General features: G+C 39.8%; 1 protein-coding gene and 1 long non-coding RNA gene across 15 annotated transcripts in view; one reads left to right on the forward strand and one right to left on the reverse strand.

The window, feature by feature from the left end:
• Positions 1-5,242: 5,242 nt before the first annotated feature.
• The window catches only part of pde4dip (phosphodiesterase 4D interacting protein), a 342,932-nt gene continuing 329,936 nt past the window's right edge, over positions 5,243-18,238 (reverse strand). For 8 of the 13 annotated variants that reach the window (XM_052010871.1, XM_052010870.1, XM_052010862.1 and 5 more), the window contains 6 exons: positions 16,788-17,014; positions 16,118-16,258; positions 14,337-14,475; positions 12,762-12,808; positions 11,398-11,458; positions 5,243-7,124 (listed from right to left, as the gene is read on the reverse strand). In XM_052010871.1, the coding sequence (XP_051866831.1) occupies positions 6,961-7,124; positions 11,398-11,458; positions 12,762-12,808; positions 14,337-14,475; positions 16,118-16,258; positions 16,788-17,014 (779 nt within the window). In that variant the 3' untranslated portion in view covers positions 5,243-6,960. The remainder of the gene's footprint in view (positions 7,125-11,397; positions 11,459-12,761; positions 12,809-14,336; positions 14,476-16,117; positions 16,259-16,787; positions 17,015-18,238) is intronic. The other 5 variants (XM_052010864.1, XM_052010863.1, XM_052010861.1 and 2 more) reach the window with 5 other exon arrangements.
• On the forward strand, positions 7,084-16,911 carry LOC127567799 (uncharacterized). 2 transcript variants are annotated; one of them, XR_007955946.1, is made up of 4 exons: positions 7,084-7,140; positions 12,789-12,962; positions 16,154-16,266; positions 16,784-16,911. It is a non-coding gene; the product is annotated as an uncharacterized LOC127567799 (long non-coding RNA). The 2 variants fall into 2 exon arrangements; XR_007955945.1 differs by lacking the exon at positions 7,084-7,140 and adding an exon at positions 8,668-8,803.

The following is an 18,238-nucleotide window of genomic DNA, read 5'->3' on the forward strand; positions in this document are numbered from 1 at the left end:
CATATGCTGCCTTAACCGCCCGAGCCACTTGTGCAGCAACTTTGAGGGAACTATGTACTTGGACCCCAAGATCTCTCTATTCCTCCACACTGCTATGAATCCTGCCATTAACCATGTACTTTGCCTTCAAGTTCATTTCTCCTAAGTGTTTCACTTTATACTTCTCTGGATTGAACTCCATCTGCCACTTCTCTGCCCAGCTCTGCATTCTGTCTAAATCTCATTGCAACCTTCAACAACCTTCTTCACTATCTATTACACCACCAACCCTTGTCATCTGTAAACTTACCAACCCGTCCTTCCACTTCCTCATCTAAGTCATTGTAATGTAGTGGTTAGCGCGACGCTATTACAGTGCCAGCGATCGGGGTTCGATCCCATCACTGTCTGTAAGAAGTTTGTATGTTCTCCCGTGTCTGTGTGGGTTTCCTCTGGGTGCTCCGGTTTCCTCCCACATTCTAAAAGATGTACGGCTAGGTCAATTTGAGATTAAAATGGGCGGCGCGGACTCATTGGGCCGGAAGGGCCTATTACCACGCTGTAAATAAAATTTTTAAAAAAATTTTAAATCACAAAGAACAGGAATCCCAGAACAGATCCTTGCAGAACAACACTATTCATCAACCTCCAGATCGAATACTGCCCTTCTACAACCACCCTCTGCTTTCTGTGGGCAAGCCAATTTCAAATCCACACAGCCAATTTTCCATGGATCCCATACCTCATGACTTTCTGAATGAGCCTGCCGTGGGGGACCTTGTCAAACACCTTGCTAAAATCCATATATACCACACTACCTTTATCAATTTGTCTTGTCAATTTTTCCCCCCTTATCCCTCAGCAGTCCTACCCTCACCCTAGTCATCGTCTTGTTACTCACAAACATGTGGAATGCTTTAGGGTTTTCCTTAACCCTACTTGCCAAGGCCTTCTCTTGTCCCTTTCCAGCTCTCCTAAGGCCCTTCTTAAGCTCCTTCCTGGCTACCTTATAACTCTCAAGAGCCCTGTCTGGCTTTTGCTTCCTAAACCTTAAATATGCCTGCTTCCTTCCTCTTGACTGAACTTTCCATCTCTCTTGTTAATCATGGTTCCTTCACCCTACCATCCTTTCGTCTCAACGGGACAAACCTATCTAGAGCCCTATGCAAGTGATCCCTAAACAACCTCCACATTTCTGTGGTGCATATACCAGAGAACATCTGTTCCCAGTTTGCGCTCCCAAGTTCTTGCCTAATACCATAGTAATTTGCCCTCCCCCAATTAAATACTTTCCCATTATGTCTGCTCCTTTGTCCATGGCTATGCTAAAGGTCAAAGAGTTGTGGTTACTATCCCCAAAATGCTCACCCACTGAGGGGTCTTTCACCTGACCAGGTTCATTGCCTAATACCAGATCCAGTATGACCTCTCCTCAAGTTGGTCTGTCTACATACTGTGCCAGGAATCCTTCCTGTACACACCTAACAAATTCTGCCCCACCTGAACCTTTTGCGCTAAGGAGGTGCCAATCAATATTAGGGAAGTTGAAGTCATCCATGACAGCAACCCAGTTATTTTTGCACCTTTCCAAAATCTGCCTATTTATCTGCTTCTCAGTGTCCCAATGGCTATTTGGGGGCCTATAGAATACTCCTAATAGAGTGATCTTTCCCTTCCCGTTTCTGACTTCCACCAACACTGACTCAATAGACGATCCTTCTGTGATGTCCTCCCACCCTACAACTGTGATACTATTCCTGATTAGCAATGCCACCCCCGCCCCCACCCCTTCGACCCCCTTCCCTATCCCTTTTGAAATATCTAAATCCTGGAACCTGAAGCATCCACTCCTGTCCTTGCGACAGCCAAGTCTCTGTAATGGCCACAACATCATAATTCCATGCACTGATCCATGCTCTAAGTTCATCACCCTTATTTTTAACACTTCTCACATTAAGATAAACACATTTCAACCCATCTAACTGATTGCATTTATGCCCTATCCCCTGCCTATCCTTCCTCACCTTCTCTGTATGCATTGCATCTACTTCTACAGCAGCTGATCCATCTTCTAATCTAACACTCTAGTTCCCATCCTCCTGCCAACCTAGTTTAAACCCTCCCCAACAGCTCTAGCAAACCTGCCCACAAGGACATTGGTCCCTCTCCAGTTCAGGTGTAACCGTCACTTTTGTACAGGTCATACCTACCCCAGAAGAGATCCCAGTGATCCACAAATCTCAACCCCTACCCCCTGCACCAACTCTTCAGCCACTCATTAGTCTGCCATATCTTCTTATTCTTTCCCTCCCTGGTGTGTGGCACAGGCAGCAGTCCAGAGATTATTGCCCTTGAGGTCCTGCTTTTTAGCTTCCTTTTGAACTCCCAATACTCGCTTTTCAGGACCTCATCCCTCATCTTACCTATGTTGTTGGGCCACAACCTCTGGCTCCTCCCCCTCCCCCTTAAGAATGTTGTGACTTGATCCGAGACATTCCTGGCACTGGGAGGCAACATACCATCCAGGAGTCTCGATCTTAGCTACAGAATCTCCCGTCTGTCCCCCTAACGAACAAATCCCCTATCGCAATTGCACTCCTCTTTCTCCCCCCATCCCACCCTTCCTTTCTGAGCCACAGATCCAGACTCTGCACGAGAGATCCAGCTGCTGTGGCTCTCCACCGGTGACTCATCGCACCACCTACCCCCCACTCCCCCAAACAGCATCCAAAATGACATACTTGTTATCAAGGGACATGATCACCATGCCTCATTGATTTGGTCAATAATGTAGGTGGGCTAATAGGCAGGTTTGCAGATGACACCAAAATTGGAGTTGTGGATAGTGAGGAAAGCTGTCAAAGGACTCAGAGTATAGACCAGTTGGAAATGTGGGCAGAGAAATATTTAATCTGAACAAGTGTGAGGTTTTACACTTTGGGAGGTCAAATGCAAGAGGAAAATATACAGTAAATGGCAGAACCCTTAGGAGCATTGATGAACAGAGGGATCTTGGGGTGCACAGAAAATAGCAACACAAGTAGATAGGGTGCTATAGAAGCATTCTTGACTTCTTTGGATGGGGCATTGAGTATAAAATTCAGGAAGTCATATTGCAGCTGTATAAAACTTTGGTTAGAGCACATTTGAAGTATTGTGTGCGATTCTTGTTGCCACATTACAAGAAGGATGTGGAGGCTTTAGAGAATGATGTAGAAGAGTTTCACTCGGATATTGCATGGATTAGAGAGTTAGCTGTAAGGAGAGGTTTGACAAATTTGGATTGTTTTCTCTGGAGCGTTGGAGGCTGAGGGGTGACCCGATCGAAGTATATAAAATTATAAGGGGCACGATAGAGTAGATCGAGTCATTGCCAGGTTGGAAATATCAAATACTAGAAAATATAGCTTTAAGTGGAGAGGGGGAATGTTTAAAGGCGATGTTTTTTTTTACACACACAGTGTGTGTTAGCTGGCTGGAACACGTTGCCAGGATAAGTTGTTAAAACTGATATGATAGCGATGTTTAAGAGGCATTTAGACAGGCATGTGAATAGGCAGCTATTGAGGGATATAGACCATGTGCAGGCAGATGGGATTAGTTTGGATTGGTATCATGGTCGGCAAAGACATCGGGGACTGAAGGGCCTGTTCCTGTGCTGTTCTGTTCTATATTCTGTAATAGTCATCAATGGTAGCATGAAGTAAATTAGAGTCAGAATAGTTCAGCGTAGAAATGGCCTCTTCGACTCATCACATCTGTAATGACCATTGTGCCCAAGTATACTAATCCCACTTGGCTACATTAATTCCATATCCCTCCATGCCTTACTCATTCAAATACCTGTCCAGATGCCTCTTAAATGTTCTTACTGTTCCTACCTCCACCACATCTGGCAGCTCACTCCAGTTGCCAACTGCTCTTTATGGGAAAAATTTACTCCTCCGATCCCCTTAAACTTTTTTCCTCTCATCTTAAACCTATGGCCTCTAGTTTTAGATTCCCCTGCCATGGGAAATAGACTCTGGCTATCTACCCTGTGTCTTTCATAATTTTTGTATACCTTGATCATGTCACCTCTTTGCCTCTTCAGCTCCAGAGAAAACAGACCCAGTTTATCCAATCTCTCCTTGTAACTCAAGCCCCCCCAATCTAGGCAATATTCTTGTGAATCCTTTCTGCAGTGTAGCGACCAAAACTGCACACAATATCCATGAGGCCTACCCAATGTTTTGTACAACTGTATTGTGACATCTTAACTCTTGTACTCAATACGTCACCCAACAAGGGTAAGCATGCCATATGTCTTCTTCAACACTCTGTCTATCTCTGTTGCCACTTTCAGAGAACTATATACTTGTACCCCTAGGTCTCTCTATTCAACAGCTTTCCCCAGGTTCTGGTTTAACTTACTAAATGCGTCCCTTCATGCATGTGAGTTAAGTTCTGTCTACCATTCCTTTGCCCATTTTCCCAATTGATAAATATCCTGTTGTAACCTTCAACAACCTTCTTCACTATCCACTATACCACCAATTCTGGTGTCATCTACAAACTTGCTAATCATGCTACCCGCTATTCAAATCATTAATATATATGGCAAACAATGGAGGACCCAGCACTGATCCCTGTGGCACACCACTGGTGACAGGCCGACAATCTGAAAAACAACCCTCTACCACTGCCCTCTATCTCTTACCACCAACCTAATTTTGTATCCAGTTGCCTAGCTCAGCCTGGATCCCATGTGTTCTAACCTTTGGGACCAGCCTACAACTGGGACCGTGTCAAAGGCCTTGCTAAACTTCTTGTAGATAACATCTACTACCCTGCCCTTATCAATCCTCTTGGTCGCCTTTTCAAAAGAAACCTCAACTTCGTGAGAAGTGATTTGCTATGCACAAAGCCATGCTGACTTTCCTTTATCAGTAATAAATTATGAGGGCACAAGGAGCTGGAACTGGAGAAATATGGAGATTTGAGGTTATAGAATGGGAGGAACTTAGAGTTAGGGGTAACTGTTTGATCTGAACATAAAGACCATTCAAAATTATTGATATTCTATTATTATTTAATACCATAATTGAAACTATTATTTTTATTTCAACTTGCTTGATAGCTTGTAGTTAAAATACCAAGAGATGGATAACTCTATAGATAGAGGAATTGAGCTGGAACCCTTTTTAGTTACCAAATTACAGGAGTGTCAGCTTCAAGGCACACAAAATCAATCTAGATAGAATAGAATTTAAACAGGCATTGAGTATTTCATGTCTTTATTTTTTGGACAAAGAAAGCAAACTATTCTTTCAAATGTTAAATAAACAACTTCAGGTTTTTGCAGAATAGTTTTCTTACAACAATCCAGGAATTGCAATCTTTACTTCCCAGGATTGACCCATACACGCATGCTATAATCCACCATATTATTGAATGTATATACACAGGGGAGAATATGTACACCTGAAGGACAAACACTAAATATTGATCAGTATATACGCTTTATACAGTGTACAATGCCATAAGGGCACCTGCTGCATCATAGGTTAAATCTTTGCAGGCTACAAAACTTGCTTCAACACAGGAACCCTCTGGTTTGTGCCAAACATCAGTGATCAGCAATTATCTATCTTCTTGTACCATAAAAAGAATTCCTGGCCTTTACTAAATGAAATTCCTGACAAACAAGCCCACTCCCACTTGATCCCTGGCTTTTTAAAAGTTTCTTAATTGTGCACTGACCATGCAAAACTAATGAAAAACACATGCCGCTCAAAGCTTTGGTAGTACATAATGAATCTGAGTTTCCATGAAATCAATGACGACAATTATAAAAACTTACTTGATTCAGTGAACACTTTTCAATTATGACTCTTAATAGGGAAAATTTTTAAGTTCACTGGGGAAACTGTAATGACCTTTACAATAATTAGCCATTTTCACATGTGCCATTTTTTCCTAACTCAAACATCCTTATTTGCATGTATTTGCTATAATATATGTAACAAGCAGCAGGAATTCTATATAAAATACAACCTACACTTATACTATACGTTTGCCATCATGCTATATATACAGCTCAGACAAAAACAATGCTAGTGCTACTAAACTTACCCACTATTTCTAATAAGTGTACAATAGTAAATACAGAGTCACCAGCATTGTCTTAACTCTGTACCGTACTCTCACCCACCATACTGCATTTTTGAATCAAAACTCTGAAATAATGTCATGATGCTAGATAATGTCTTTGATGGTTTTTAAGTTTGATTTTTGTCTTATTCCAGTGTTTGGCTAAACTAATATTACAGCTTTGGCCTCAATGGCAAATTTATTGCACGTACCCATTTTTTTTGTCTGTTTAGTGAACATTCTAATCTGCCCTAAATTTTATAAGGCTCAATTTTTCCAGTTATGACCAGGATACATCTTTCTGTTATAAATTGCACAATACAAATAGCAGGACACTATTCACCAAAGCTATCATTGGACTCAAAACATTTCTGGAAGTGGTGTTTGATTTTTTTTCCATAATAAACTCATTTATATTCGTCTATACCAACTCAATGTTGCTCTTGACATTTTAGAGTTTTTTTCTGGTGTTGAAACAGCATGATTAAATTTTACATGCAATCTCTCACACTGAACTCTATAACTTTAATATTGCATTTTAAACGAGTCTGTAAAACTGCTAGGACCAAAAACATCAGCATCTTTTGATAAATATGTTTGACCCAAAACAAAAGATTTCCTGCTTCAGATTTATACATAAAACAAAAATTCAGTCAACATTTCATTGTTTTATGTAGGATCATCAGGGAGCCACCATTAGGTTTGGCTTTTGCAGAAGTTCTCTCTCTGAATGCACAAAAGATCAAATTTACGTTTGCTTTCAGATGTTGTCCTAAATTATTTTTGTTGAACAAGATTCAAAACATTATTGTTTAGTTTTGGTTTTGAGAGGGAAAGAAAAGTACTTCTTCAGTAGTTTGCAATGTTTCCTACTGGAGCCAGGTTGGGACCATTTCTTTTAATCTTCCCAGGCAGTGAATTTAGACCCAGGCTTCTTGCTTCAACTTCAGGATAAATTGGATTCATGAAGTTCCCGCCTCTGGGATGGATGTAACCAAGTTTTGAGATTTCTGCTGAAAAATTAATCAGGTATGAAAAAATAATTACCTTAGACATGGAAACAGATAAATCAGGGATATAATGAACAAAAAGGAATGTTGTGCTGGTATAATGAGTGATTATGAAAAGAACTTTCTGAACTTAATAGTTCCACATTCTCTTGCAGGGCCTTTAAGTTTCAAAATAACAGGTAAATAGAATTGAGGAAAATTGATTGCTGCAGTTTTTAATTAGCTGAAAATAGCAAATACTTGCCAACCAAATGAATAACAGTATGATTTTTTGTTCCCCTTTGTACAAAATGTAATGCCTAATGATCAATTGTAAACTGAAGCAAAACTGTTTTCTGGATATACAAACAGTGATAGCGGGGGTTTGGGCAGTCAGTTAAAACAGATTCAGTCACTGCAAACTTAGCATTCAGTCTAGAAAAAGCTTCAGCGCTAAAACAACATGATCAATCTGAAGCAGCTTTAGCTGGCTCTTAGGGAAAAGAAAGATTAGCCAGAGTATTGTCTATAATTCCGGATACCACTTTTTAAGGACATCAATACCTGGTAGAGTGTGCAAAGATTTACTGAAATAATATCTGGGATGAAGAACTTCTGTCAGGAGGAGGTCTGTGAAGCTAAAATTTTTCTCCTGGGAAAAGGGAAGTTTCAGGAGAGATTTAATAGGAAGAATGGTTTCTACTTGTAGTCAGATGGGTAACCATTTAAAAGATTTAGGAAATTGGCAAAAAGCACCAGGGATGAGGAGAGAAGAATTTCTTTGTAGTGGCTTTGAGCTGTTGTGATTTGGAGTACCTTGACTAAAAGGATGGTGGAAGCAGATTCAGTATTAACTTTCAGAAGGGAGTTAGATAAATATTTTAAAGGAAACAACTGCAGGGCTTTGTGGATTGAGAGGGGAAGTAAACCTAATTGGACTGCTCATCAAGAGGACAATAGACTAAATGACCTTGTTCTCTAGTCTGGAATTCCCCTCCTAAATTATTCTGCACTCATTCCTCCATTAAGATAGCTTTTAAAACCTGTCGCCTGTCCTAATGTGTTAAATTTTGTTTGATAATGCTCCTGTGGAAAGCCTTGGGATATTTTACTGCATTAAAAACACTGAAAAATGTAAGATATGATTCTAATAGGCAATCTCAGAATTAAATAAGTGTATATATGAAATGTAAAGAACAACTTTTCCTTAACTTTAGTCCTGCAACCTTTAACTCAAATCTATTATCAAATCATGGGTCAAGAGTTATTTTGGTTGCTGTCCAGTGGTTACATAAACAGTAAATTGCTGTTTCACTATTTCTAGAAAGTTTAAATGGCAGTAGAAACATTAACCACTGAGCATAAGTCAATGTAACATGGACATACAAATTAGGAGTAGGCCACATTAGCCTGCTCTGCTGTTTAACAAGGTCATGACTGATCTTATTGTAAACTCAACACATTCCTGTCTACCCCATGGTAATCTTTCACTCCTTTGTATTATCAAGAATCTATCTACCACTGCCTTAAAAATATTTAAAGATTCTGCTTCCGTCACCCTTTGAGGATACTCGACCCTCAGTGCTGGTTGGCATTGCATTTCATCAGCAATGGAAGATTGTAGTGAAAAGAGAAAAAAATAAATAAAGCCACTCTTTCCAAGCCTGGCAAAAAGCATTGAATTTGAATGGGTCATATAACAGGTAAGATAATGATGGACCTTATGGTCTCCTCATGATATGCATGTTCGATGCTTTAGAGTTTCAGTTTCTCTGATATTAACTGGGATTGCCTTAGTGCGAAATGCTTGGAGTGGAATTTTTAAATTGCATCCAAGAGCTTTTTGAGCCAGTTCATAGATAGTCCTGCTGGAGAAGGGGTGGTACTGGACTTGATCTTAGGAAATATAGATGGACAAGTGGTTGGGTTAAGCACTTATGAGATAGTGACCATAACTCTAAGTTTCAAAATAGTTATGGAAAGGGATAAGATGGTCTGGAAACTCAAGGCCAGAACTGGGCGAAAAGCTGATTTTAATATCGTAAGATAGGACGTGGCAAAAGTAAGCAGGGTATAGCCGCTTGCAGGTCCAACTCGTTGAAGACTTTTAAAACTGAAACAGTCCGTGTTCAAGGTGAACTTGGTCCCCTAATCATGAAAGGCAAGACAGCAAGAAAAAGGAATCCTGGATAATGAGAGATATTGAGGGTTGGATCAAAAAAGCAGCATATGGTAGAAATTGAAGGAAGCCCAACAGGAGTATAGACAGTGTGTAGGTGTTGGAGGGGGAGGTATTTAAAAAAAATAAGTAGGGCAAAGAAGGGGCACAAGATATCACTAATGGAAGGTGTTAGGGTATGTGATATTTTATTTAGTAAGGACTAGAGGATAACTGGGAAAAGTATAGGTACCAAAAGGGCTATCTATGCTTGAAGCTGGAGATTATTAGTGAGGACTTCAATTAAAACTTCTCATCTGTATTCACAAAGAAGAAAGTCATTGTAGTAAGAGAATTCAGGGAGAGGGAATGGTGAGAGTCTAGAATTTAAGAGGTGGATACTTATTCATCTTTAAATGGGAATGGAGGACAACAGATGTGATACCTTTATTCAAGAAGGGCAGAAGGGAAAAAACAGGTAATTATAGGCTACAGGGTCTAATGTCAGTAGTAGGGAAGTTATTGGAAAAATATTTGAAGGACAGGATTAATCTACACTTGTTAAGGTATGGATTAATCAAAGACTGTTAGCATAGTTTTGTTAGGGGCAGAATCCATATGACCAATTAGATTTTATGTTTTGAAGAGGTAACAAAATGTACTGATGAGGGCAATGCAGTTTGATATACTCTACATGGACTTAAATCACATTTGACAAGGTCCCAGTGTGGGGAAACTGGTCCAAAAGGTTAGACCCCATGAGATCCAAGTACAGTTGGCAAATTGAATCCAAAATTGATTTGGTGATGGAAGGTAAGAGTTTTTTTGTGATCGTAAGCCTGTGTTCAGTGGTGTGCCGCAGGTATTGGTGCTGGGACCCTCAATGGTTTTTATTTGGGTATGAATGTAGGTGGTACGATGAGCAAGTTCACAGGTGACATGCAAATCGATGGTGCTGTACATAGTGAGGAAGATGGTCTTGGGTTACAGGATAATTTTGATCAGCTGGTAAATTGGACAGAACAATGGCAGATGGAATTCAATCCTGTTGAGTAAGGGGTGGACTAACAAGGGTAGAACATGCATAAGTAATGTTGAGGAATGGAAGGACCTTGGTGTACAAGTCCAAGAATTCCTGAAGGATGTAGCATAAGGTAGTAAAGAAGGAAGTTGGATACTTGTCTTCATTAGCAGGAGCATAGGATATTATGGTACATCTTTATGGAATATTGGTTAGGCTACAACTTAAGTACTGTGTACAGTTCTAGATGACACACTAGAAGGATATGATTGCAATGGAGAGAGTATGGAGCTGATTCACCAGGATATTGCCTGGGATGGAGTGTTTTGGTGACGAGGAGTGACTGGGTTAGTTTTCCTTGGAGTTAAGTAAGCTGAGCAGGTCCTAACACAAGTATACAAAATTATAAGGGGCAGAAGTAGAGTAAATAGTAGGAAACTTTTCCCCATAACAGGTGTCTAAAACTAGAGGGCATAGGTTTAAGATAAGAGGTAAGAAATTTAGAGGGGAACTGAGGAGGATTTTTTCAGACGGTAGTGGAGGCACGTACTTTAACCACATTTCGGAAGTATCTAGATGAACGCCAAGGCATTGAAGTCTATGAACCAAGTGCTGGTAAATGTAATTAGTATGGATGGGTACGATGGTTGGCATTGACAGGGTGGGCCAAAGAGAAGGTTTCTCTGCTGTTCTGTAATATTTAAAAACAGCTGAACATGTGCTACCATTTTTGACACTGGTGTTCAGCAAACACTGTCCTAATGTGTCCTTAGGGTTCCAGCTATAGCCCGATGATAATGTAGTATCTGGGATACCTGTCTATAATAGTGTTTGGGATTCTGACCCACCATAAAAAGCTCTTGTACAACCTGTATCACCCAATTATCTGTTTGTAATCATTTCTAGATATTATCCATAAAGCATTTTCAGTTGTTGATAAGCATCGTACATCTTTGTATGGAGGAGCATGAAAACTGTTAGATGTAAATGAGACAATGGCAGGCAACAGACCTGACACATGCAACAACTTTACAGGTAGCAGTGTTAACAGTCAGCAAAGAGACGTAAACTATCTGATCTCTTACAGCACATGCTAATAATAATGCATTATTACCAACCTTTGTTGTCATTTGGGATGGTTTTAGCACCAGAAATTGTGCAATCATTCATCTGAATGGACTCACAAAAGAGACAAAGGCACACGGAAGAGAAAGTCAGAAAGGAGAAACAATAGCTTTAAAAATGATCACCTATCTCCACCCTGTCTGAGCAAGGACATCCCCTTCAGTTTCCTTTCCTTCCAAATGAGAAGCTCTTCTTGATTTATGCTGGGGTAATATTCTGAGGACTAGAAACCACTTGATGCTTCACCCAAGGGTCTACTAAAATGCGCAGTGGTTAAGGAGAGGCTTTCACACCCAAGTTACAGAGAGGTTTATGCAAGATGATCCTGATATGGTCCTACACTTTGTCAGCATATCACTGAATAGCAATGAACAGTGGGTATTCAAATTGAATTCCCTCTTTGTGGTTCAGTAGTTGAGGAAATAGTCCTCCATCCTTCAATGTAGCAGAGATCAGAGCAATGATGGATTTTAAGATTAATGGATAATATATCAGTGCTTGAAAAACAGACTAGATCATTTAAATCCAGGGCCTCCCAATGGATTACAAGCTGTGAATCCTTTTTCTACTGAAAAGAAAGAAGACCTGAGCAAAGACTCCGCAGTCATATGATTAAATAATTCCTTTTCCTGCCACTGGTAGTACATATCCAGCATGCAAGTTAAAGGTGGGAGGCTCAATTTTTCACGTTAAGCAGAAATACCTTTGTAGCATCCTGAATTTTCCTATGATTTGTCCATGCAAGTGAACTGTTCTCAATTTTTATCATCTATTATGGAAGGCAAATGCAAGGTCATTATTGGGCTGGGGAGGGAAAACACAATAGATCACAGGAAGACGTCACACTTTGCTGTTGGCCTGGAGTCCTTTGTAACCAGACTGGGTAAGAATGGTGACAGAGTTCCTTCCCCTTAAGGACATTAGTGAATCTGATAAGTTTTAATGAGAATCCAGCAGTTTTGTGGTCATCAATAACAAGATTAGTGGTTTATATATTTTTAAAATTTCCAAATAATTAGCTATGTTTAAATTCCACAGCTGCAGTGTTGGAATTTGAACTCTGCTCTCTAGATTATTAATTTTCCCCTCTGGGTAACTAGTAACAACCACTGTGCCGCCATCACAGTTACTAAAAGGGTACATACAACTGTTTCAATTTTGGCCTGAAGATGAGGGAACGCTTCAAAGTTATTAGATTACAAATGCAACATTTTGCTAATAATATTCAAGTCAAAGATATTCCATAAAAGGGTTGTTTCCTAATTGATGCCTGGTGAAATATGTAAGAAAAAGGAAACATGCTTGTATTTTGCACCATAATGATTACTGAATTCACACAGTTCTCATCAAAGCTTACCTCCAAATTATTCCTTGCTTTTTTCAGAACATCATGAGTCCTTGTAACTGAAATAGAGATCAGATATGATATTTCCATTGATACAGTATACCAGCAAGCATTGTAACAAAAAGCTACTGCGTGTTGTCACCTTCCAGATCGGGGCAGAGACTGTGACTGATTTATCAGTTCCATATTCCAGGAGGTGAGCAGGAAGGAGAGGTAAATTTTGCTGTCCTAATTTATATTAGTTTACTCAGCAAAGAGTGACAACTACTTCAGTAGTTAAGGCTTGGTCTATATAAGTTAATATTAAATAGGATAAAGCTTTTATAACTCTGCAGGCTGATGAAAGGGTTGAATGAACTATTTATAGTAAATGACTTCCAATAAAACTCTTCCTTGGGACAGTAATAGTGAAGCACTTTCTTCTCCGGTGTATTCATGTAATAAGGCAGCAAGTTTCCCGAAAACGAGGCCCTAGTATCCCAGGGTAAGTGGGGTGGAAGGGATGAGTAATGGTCGGGTTGCTTTCCACAAATGGCACGGAGTTTAAATTCCAAACAGATTCCACACGTAGAAATCAGCCTGTGTATAATAATAGTTGGACCATTAAAGAATACAGCCAAGGATTTGTGAATATCTGGAGTAGAAATGGTGGGAGTGAGTGGTCAGTAATGAAGAGGGAACAGCAGGAGGAGTTGTGAGTGCTTGGAGAGAGATTGGGAAGAAATTGGAGAACATGAAGGAGATCTTGGATGAATGCTGGAATAAGATCATGAAGATGGGTGAAAAACACTATGATGTTGGAGGAACTCAGCAGGCCAGGCAGCATCCGTGGAGAAAATGAGGCAGTCAACATTTTGGGTGCCTGCTTTTCTCCACGGATGCTGCCTGGCCTGCTGAGTTCCTCCAACATCATAGTGTTTTTCATCTAGATTCCAGCATCTGCAGTCCTTTGTTTCACATGAAGGTGGGGTTAGGTTTACAGGAAAGCCTGCTGTACCTGGAAGAAATGATCTTGCATCACTTCGTTCAGAAGGAGTATGTAATAGCACTCTGATAGATCCAGTCCTCTTGTATCCTTTTATCTGCTAGTTTCCCAATGCATGAGAATACTAGCCAATAGTTTTATTTTACAGAAAAACGCACAAAAAATGCACATGGCTTCTAAAAGTTTCACTGATGTACCTGCCTCCTGAGACTAGATTCATCATCTGCAATTCAACCCACATTTGTTAAAATCGAAGGCCGGTGCAGTGAGGGCGAGTTGAATTCCCATTTTCCATTTTAACATCTGTGCCTCCTGCCCAACCCAAACTCACCCATTTTATGGCAGTAAAACTCTACAATCTTTCTCAATTACACAGTCAATTTGGTGTTTTACACAAGTTCAAAGAAAGGATCATCTTACACATGATCTGCACAGATCGTCAAATTGTATCATGGCTGATACTCTGCCCTCTCTGCCTTAGCAGTAAAACAGCAAGCAGACATGCTAACAAGACTAAATAACACATCTTTGTACAACAGGCATGCTCTTTCTATTGGGAATCTGTAAAATATGATGCATTGTTATGTATTGATTCTACATACGTTGGCTGACAATGAACTGTTCCATTCCTTCTTTCACTTGGTTAGTAGCCTTCAGGCGACTGATTGCATTCTGCAATAGGTTCTCCTGCTCTGTTATTTTATTCCTCAATCTGCATATTTCTTCCTTCATTGACTGCTCCTGTAATAACCACAAGAAATTTATCCCGGAGGGGAAGCTGCATCAATGTCATAATATGCAAATATACTTCAACATTAATTGTATAACAGGCTGAATACTCCTTGTAAATTTTTAAAGATAGCATCTAAAAGCATTTTTAAGAGCCTCAGGACATACCAATGTATTTACAGCCAATTAAATACTTCTGAAGTGCAGTGGTTACTGTGGTAACTGTAGGAAACAAGACAGCCAGTTTGCACAAAAGAAGCCCCTACAAAGAGCAATGCGATAATGATCAGATCATTTGTTATCTTAGTTTGGAATAAAGTCTGGACTGGACACTGGAAACTGATCTATTAACACTTGTGCTGCTGGGTCTTTTATGCTTACCAGAGTAGACGGCCTTGACTTACTATTTAGTTCAAAAAAAAGAGCACCATTCATAATGCAACTCTTGCTTAATTCTGCACAGATCGTCAAATTGTATTTTGTGCTCTGGAGGAGCGCTTGAATCAATGCCCTTCTGGCTCAGAAGTCAGAGTGCTACCACTGAACTAACGGTGATACTGAACGTGCATACAAATTGGTCCTTGGAGTTTCTATTCTATCTGTTTCAAGCCTTTCTGGCATCCTGTTCCAGTATTTAGCAATGCTTTCTGAGCACAGAACAAAGAAATCCTACTGGAAGGCAGAAGCATTCCAGTACCCTTAGCTCAAGTAAAACGGGCCATTTATCTATCAACTCTTCTCACACTTTCTTATGACACAGGGAATCAAGTTCATTGCCAGCTCTCAAAACATTCCCATCAGTCTCATTTCCCTCATTTATTTTGCTGATAAATATTCTCTCTCAAATGCCCAATACCTCCTCCCTGTTTCTCTTGCCACCCACTTTGATTTAATGTCGACTTACTGGAATGAGGATCTGAACATGCATCACTTCTGAATTGCCTTCCAACAATCTATTGATCACTATTAGGGCTTCTGACCCAGAGAGTAAAATTGATGGATTTTACGTATCAGTAAGTCTCATCATAGAATGACCATTCATTCAGCAAATAACTACACTTCTGACCACAAGCTGCGCTGACACACTAAATAAATCATTACAACACTTAATTACACTGGAAAAAGGCTGGGATCTTGGGAAGAAATGCAACATCCACCTCACAATAAGATTGCCAGATGTTTTGACCTTGGGGTTCTTTCATGTTTTGGAAACCAGTCTCTCCTAGGAAGTTGTAACAGAATAGGAGTGTTGCAGTGCTTTATTCAGTGTGACGCTAACATTTGAATGCTCCACTGAATAATGGAGTGGCATATTCCAAACATTGCAATAACGAAATGACTGCAGCAAAAGCAGGTGTGGTAAGTTCTAGAATTTTCCAGAAATGAGCAGTGTTTATTTTTTTTTAGTAATCTAATACATCTGAAAATAGAGGATGAAGAACACTAATTGATACAAAATTCAAATGAAATAATTATTGTAATTAGTCTTCTCACCAACTTAAAGGAATCCCAGTTGAGGAAAGGTCAAAAAACATATTTTTAGGAAGAGGCTACCCGTATGATAGAGGAATAAAACAATCTTCAATTCCACTGTACTACAACATTATTTGTTCTACTTTATAATATTTGTACTGAACTTGTCTGAGGGCCTTACCTTTTGATTTTGCATATCACTGTCTGGATTTGGCAGAGCAGTTCTCCAGAACATTTTTAGCAACGAGCAGGTTTCATCCAAGATCTGACGCAGAGTATTGGTATTGGAGAAGAGCTGCTTGACCGTCTGATGATCCAAATGCTACACAGGTAAATTCACAAATAAAAGATAACATTTTGAGATTGCCTTTCCCTACACATTTAACTCTGTCCTAACCTACAGCCAGACTCCATACATTTAGACCCTTTACACAATTATCAATATGCCTTATAATTTTATAAGTGGTCAATAACTGAGTTATACAAACTCATTAGGCATAGATTTGATGTTCTTCCTTCCTGAAGGGAACCATTATGCTCTGGGAAGTGTCAAATCCTCTTAGTCTAAACTTTATATAATTGCCCAGCTTCTCTTTGAAGCTGCATAGCAGCAATTTTTTTAACCAGGTTGTTGGTACAGCAGAATTTCAACAGCTTACTATTAGGTGCCCAGTTTATTTTATTAATTATGGACACATAAGATAGGCTACATGGGTAAGTGAAATATAGCAATGCAGCTTTCAATTGAAATTTTCTACTCAAATGGCCCCAAAGCAGTTATAATGATGCCTTGGGAGTCCAATGTATTGGATAACAATGTGCTAAGCAATTTCTTGTTTTTCCACAGTTACCTTGGATCCATCAATTTCCAGAAAGGCAGCATTAACACAGGATTGGACAATAGCCTCCATCCTTTGAACCAGCATTCTGCCCTCCATAATCTGTTGCTGGAGAGCATTGTAGTCATCAATGTGCCCAATCACATGAGATCCATTTTTCTTGACAAAGGAACCATCAGGAAGCTCGTCATCTGTTAGGGAACAGGAGATCTGGCTCATGGAATCACTGAGATAACCATCTAAAATAAAAGGGATAAAAAGGACACAGAATTTTAATGCATATTGCACCTCTAACAAAGGGAAACCTTGCAAGAGAGGGACAATTGTATATAGGGGTATTAAAGTCGACCCGCGCCTCTGCAAAGAGTCAGACAACAGCAGAACCAAATAACTTACGATAAGTGCTTTATTTGCTTTTGCTAGCGGGAGTGGGGGAATACAGAGAGAGAGTAAAACATGTAACCCTAACTCTATACCGAAACCCACTCAAAGAAGACTTGGTTACAGCGTATTTTTATACTCATTTTCTTGGGAAAGCTAGATGAGAAGTTACACTTTCATAGGCAATTGTTTACATAGTTTCTAGCATAACAAGTTATACCTAAACAAAAACTACTACTTTCCCATTTGCACCTGCCATTAAAACTAGACATAACTAAATAACACCATAATGAGATCATTCTTTACCTTGAGAACTCTTTTACAATGGGAACCATACTAAAAAAAAAGCATACTATTAACTCTTACACTGCCAGTCATTAACCCTTGCGTTCCCAGCTATCTTTCACAGGGGGTGAGATATTAGGAGGGGATTGGTCAAAAGAGGTAGTTTGAGTAGTACAAAGAAGGTTGAAGGTTTTAGATGGAGAATTTCAGAATATGGAGCTAAGCAGCTGAAGTCGTAATTACCAGTTGTGAAGCAGAAGCTACCGTTGGAGGTGTGCAGAGTCTGAATGGACCATTGGGAGCGACAAACATTTCAGAGGGGTGGTGGTAACATCCTTAAAATCTCCTCTGCACATTCTGGTGCTATCACATCCTTCCTCTGGTGTGTGGTTACCAGAACTGTCCACACTACTTCAATTGAGGCATATAGCTACTGCTTTATACAACTACAGCATGACCTCCCTACTCTTATGTTCTTTGCTTTGGCTGATAGCAGCAAGTACCCCAAATGTCTTTTTAATCAGCAGTCCTGCTACCTTCAGTGATCTATTCCTCTACATTTCTTGGTATGCTACCACTTAAGATGTTCACCCATGCCTTGTTTTGCCGCCTGAAATGCACTATCTAATTTTTTACTTGAACTTCCACTTGTCTCTTTTGTGCCTACCCAACCAGTCCATTGGTATCTTTATGCAGTCTTGAATTTTCTTTCTCATTGTCAACTACATTAGCAATTTTGACATCAACAGCAAACTTATTAACCAAATTAGAACAGTAATAGCACAGGAACAGGACCT

The sequence above is a fragment of the Pristis pectinata genome, chromosome 3 (genome assembly GCF_009764475.1).
Source record: "Pristis pectinata isolate sPriPec2 chromosome 3, sPriPec2.1.pri, whole genome shotgun sequence".
Lineage (NCBI taxonomy): Eukaryota > Metazoa > Chordata > Chondrichthyes > Rhinopristiformes > Pristidae > Pristis > Pristis pectinata.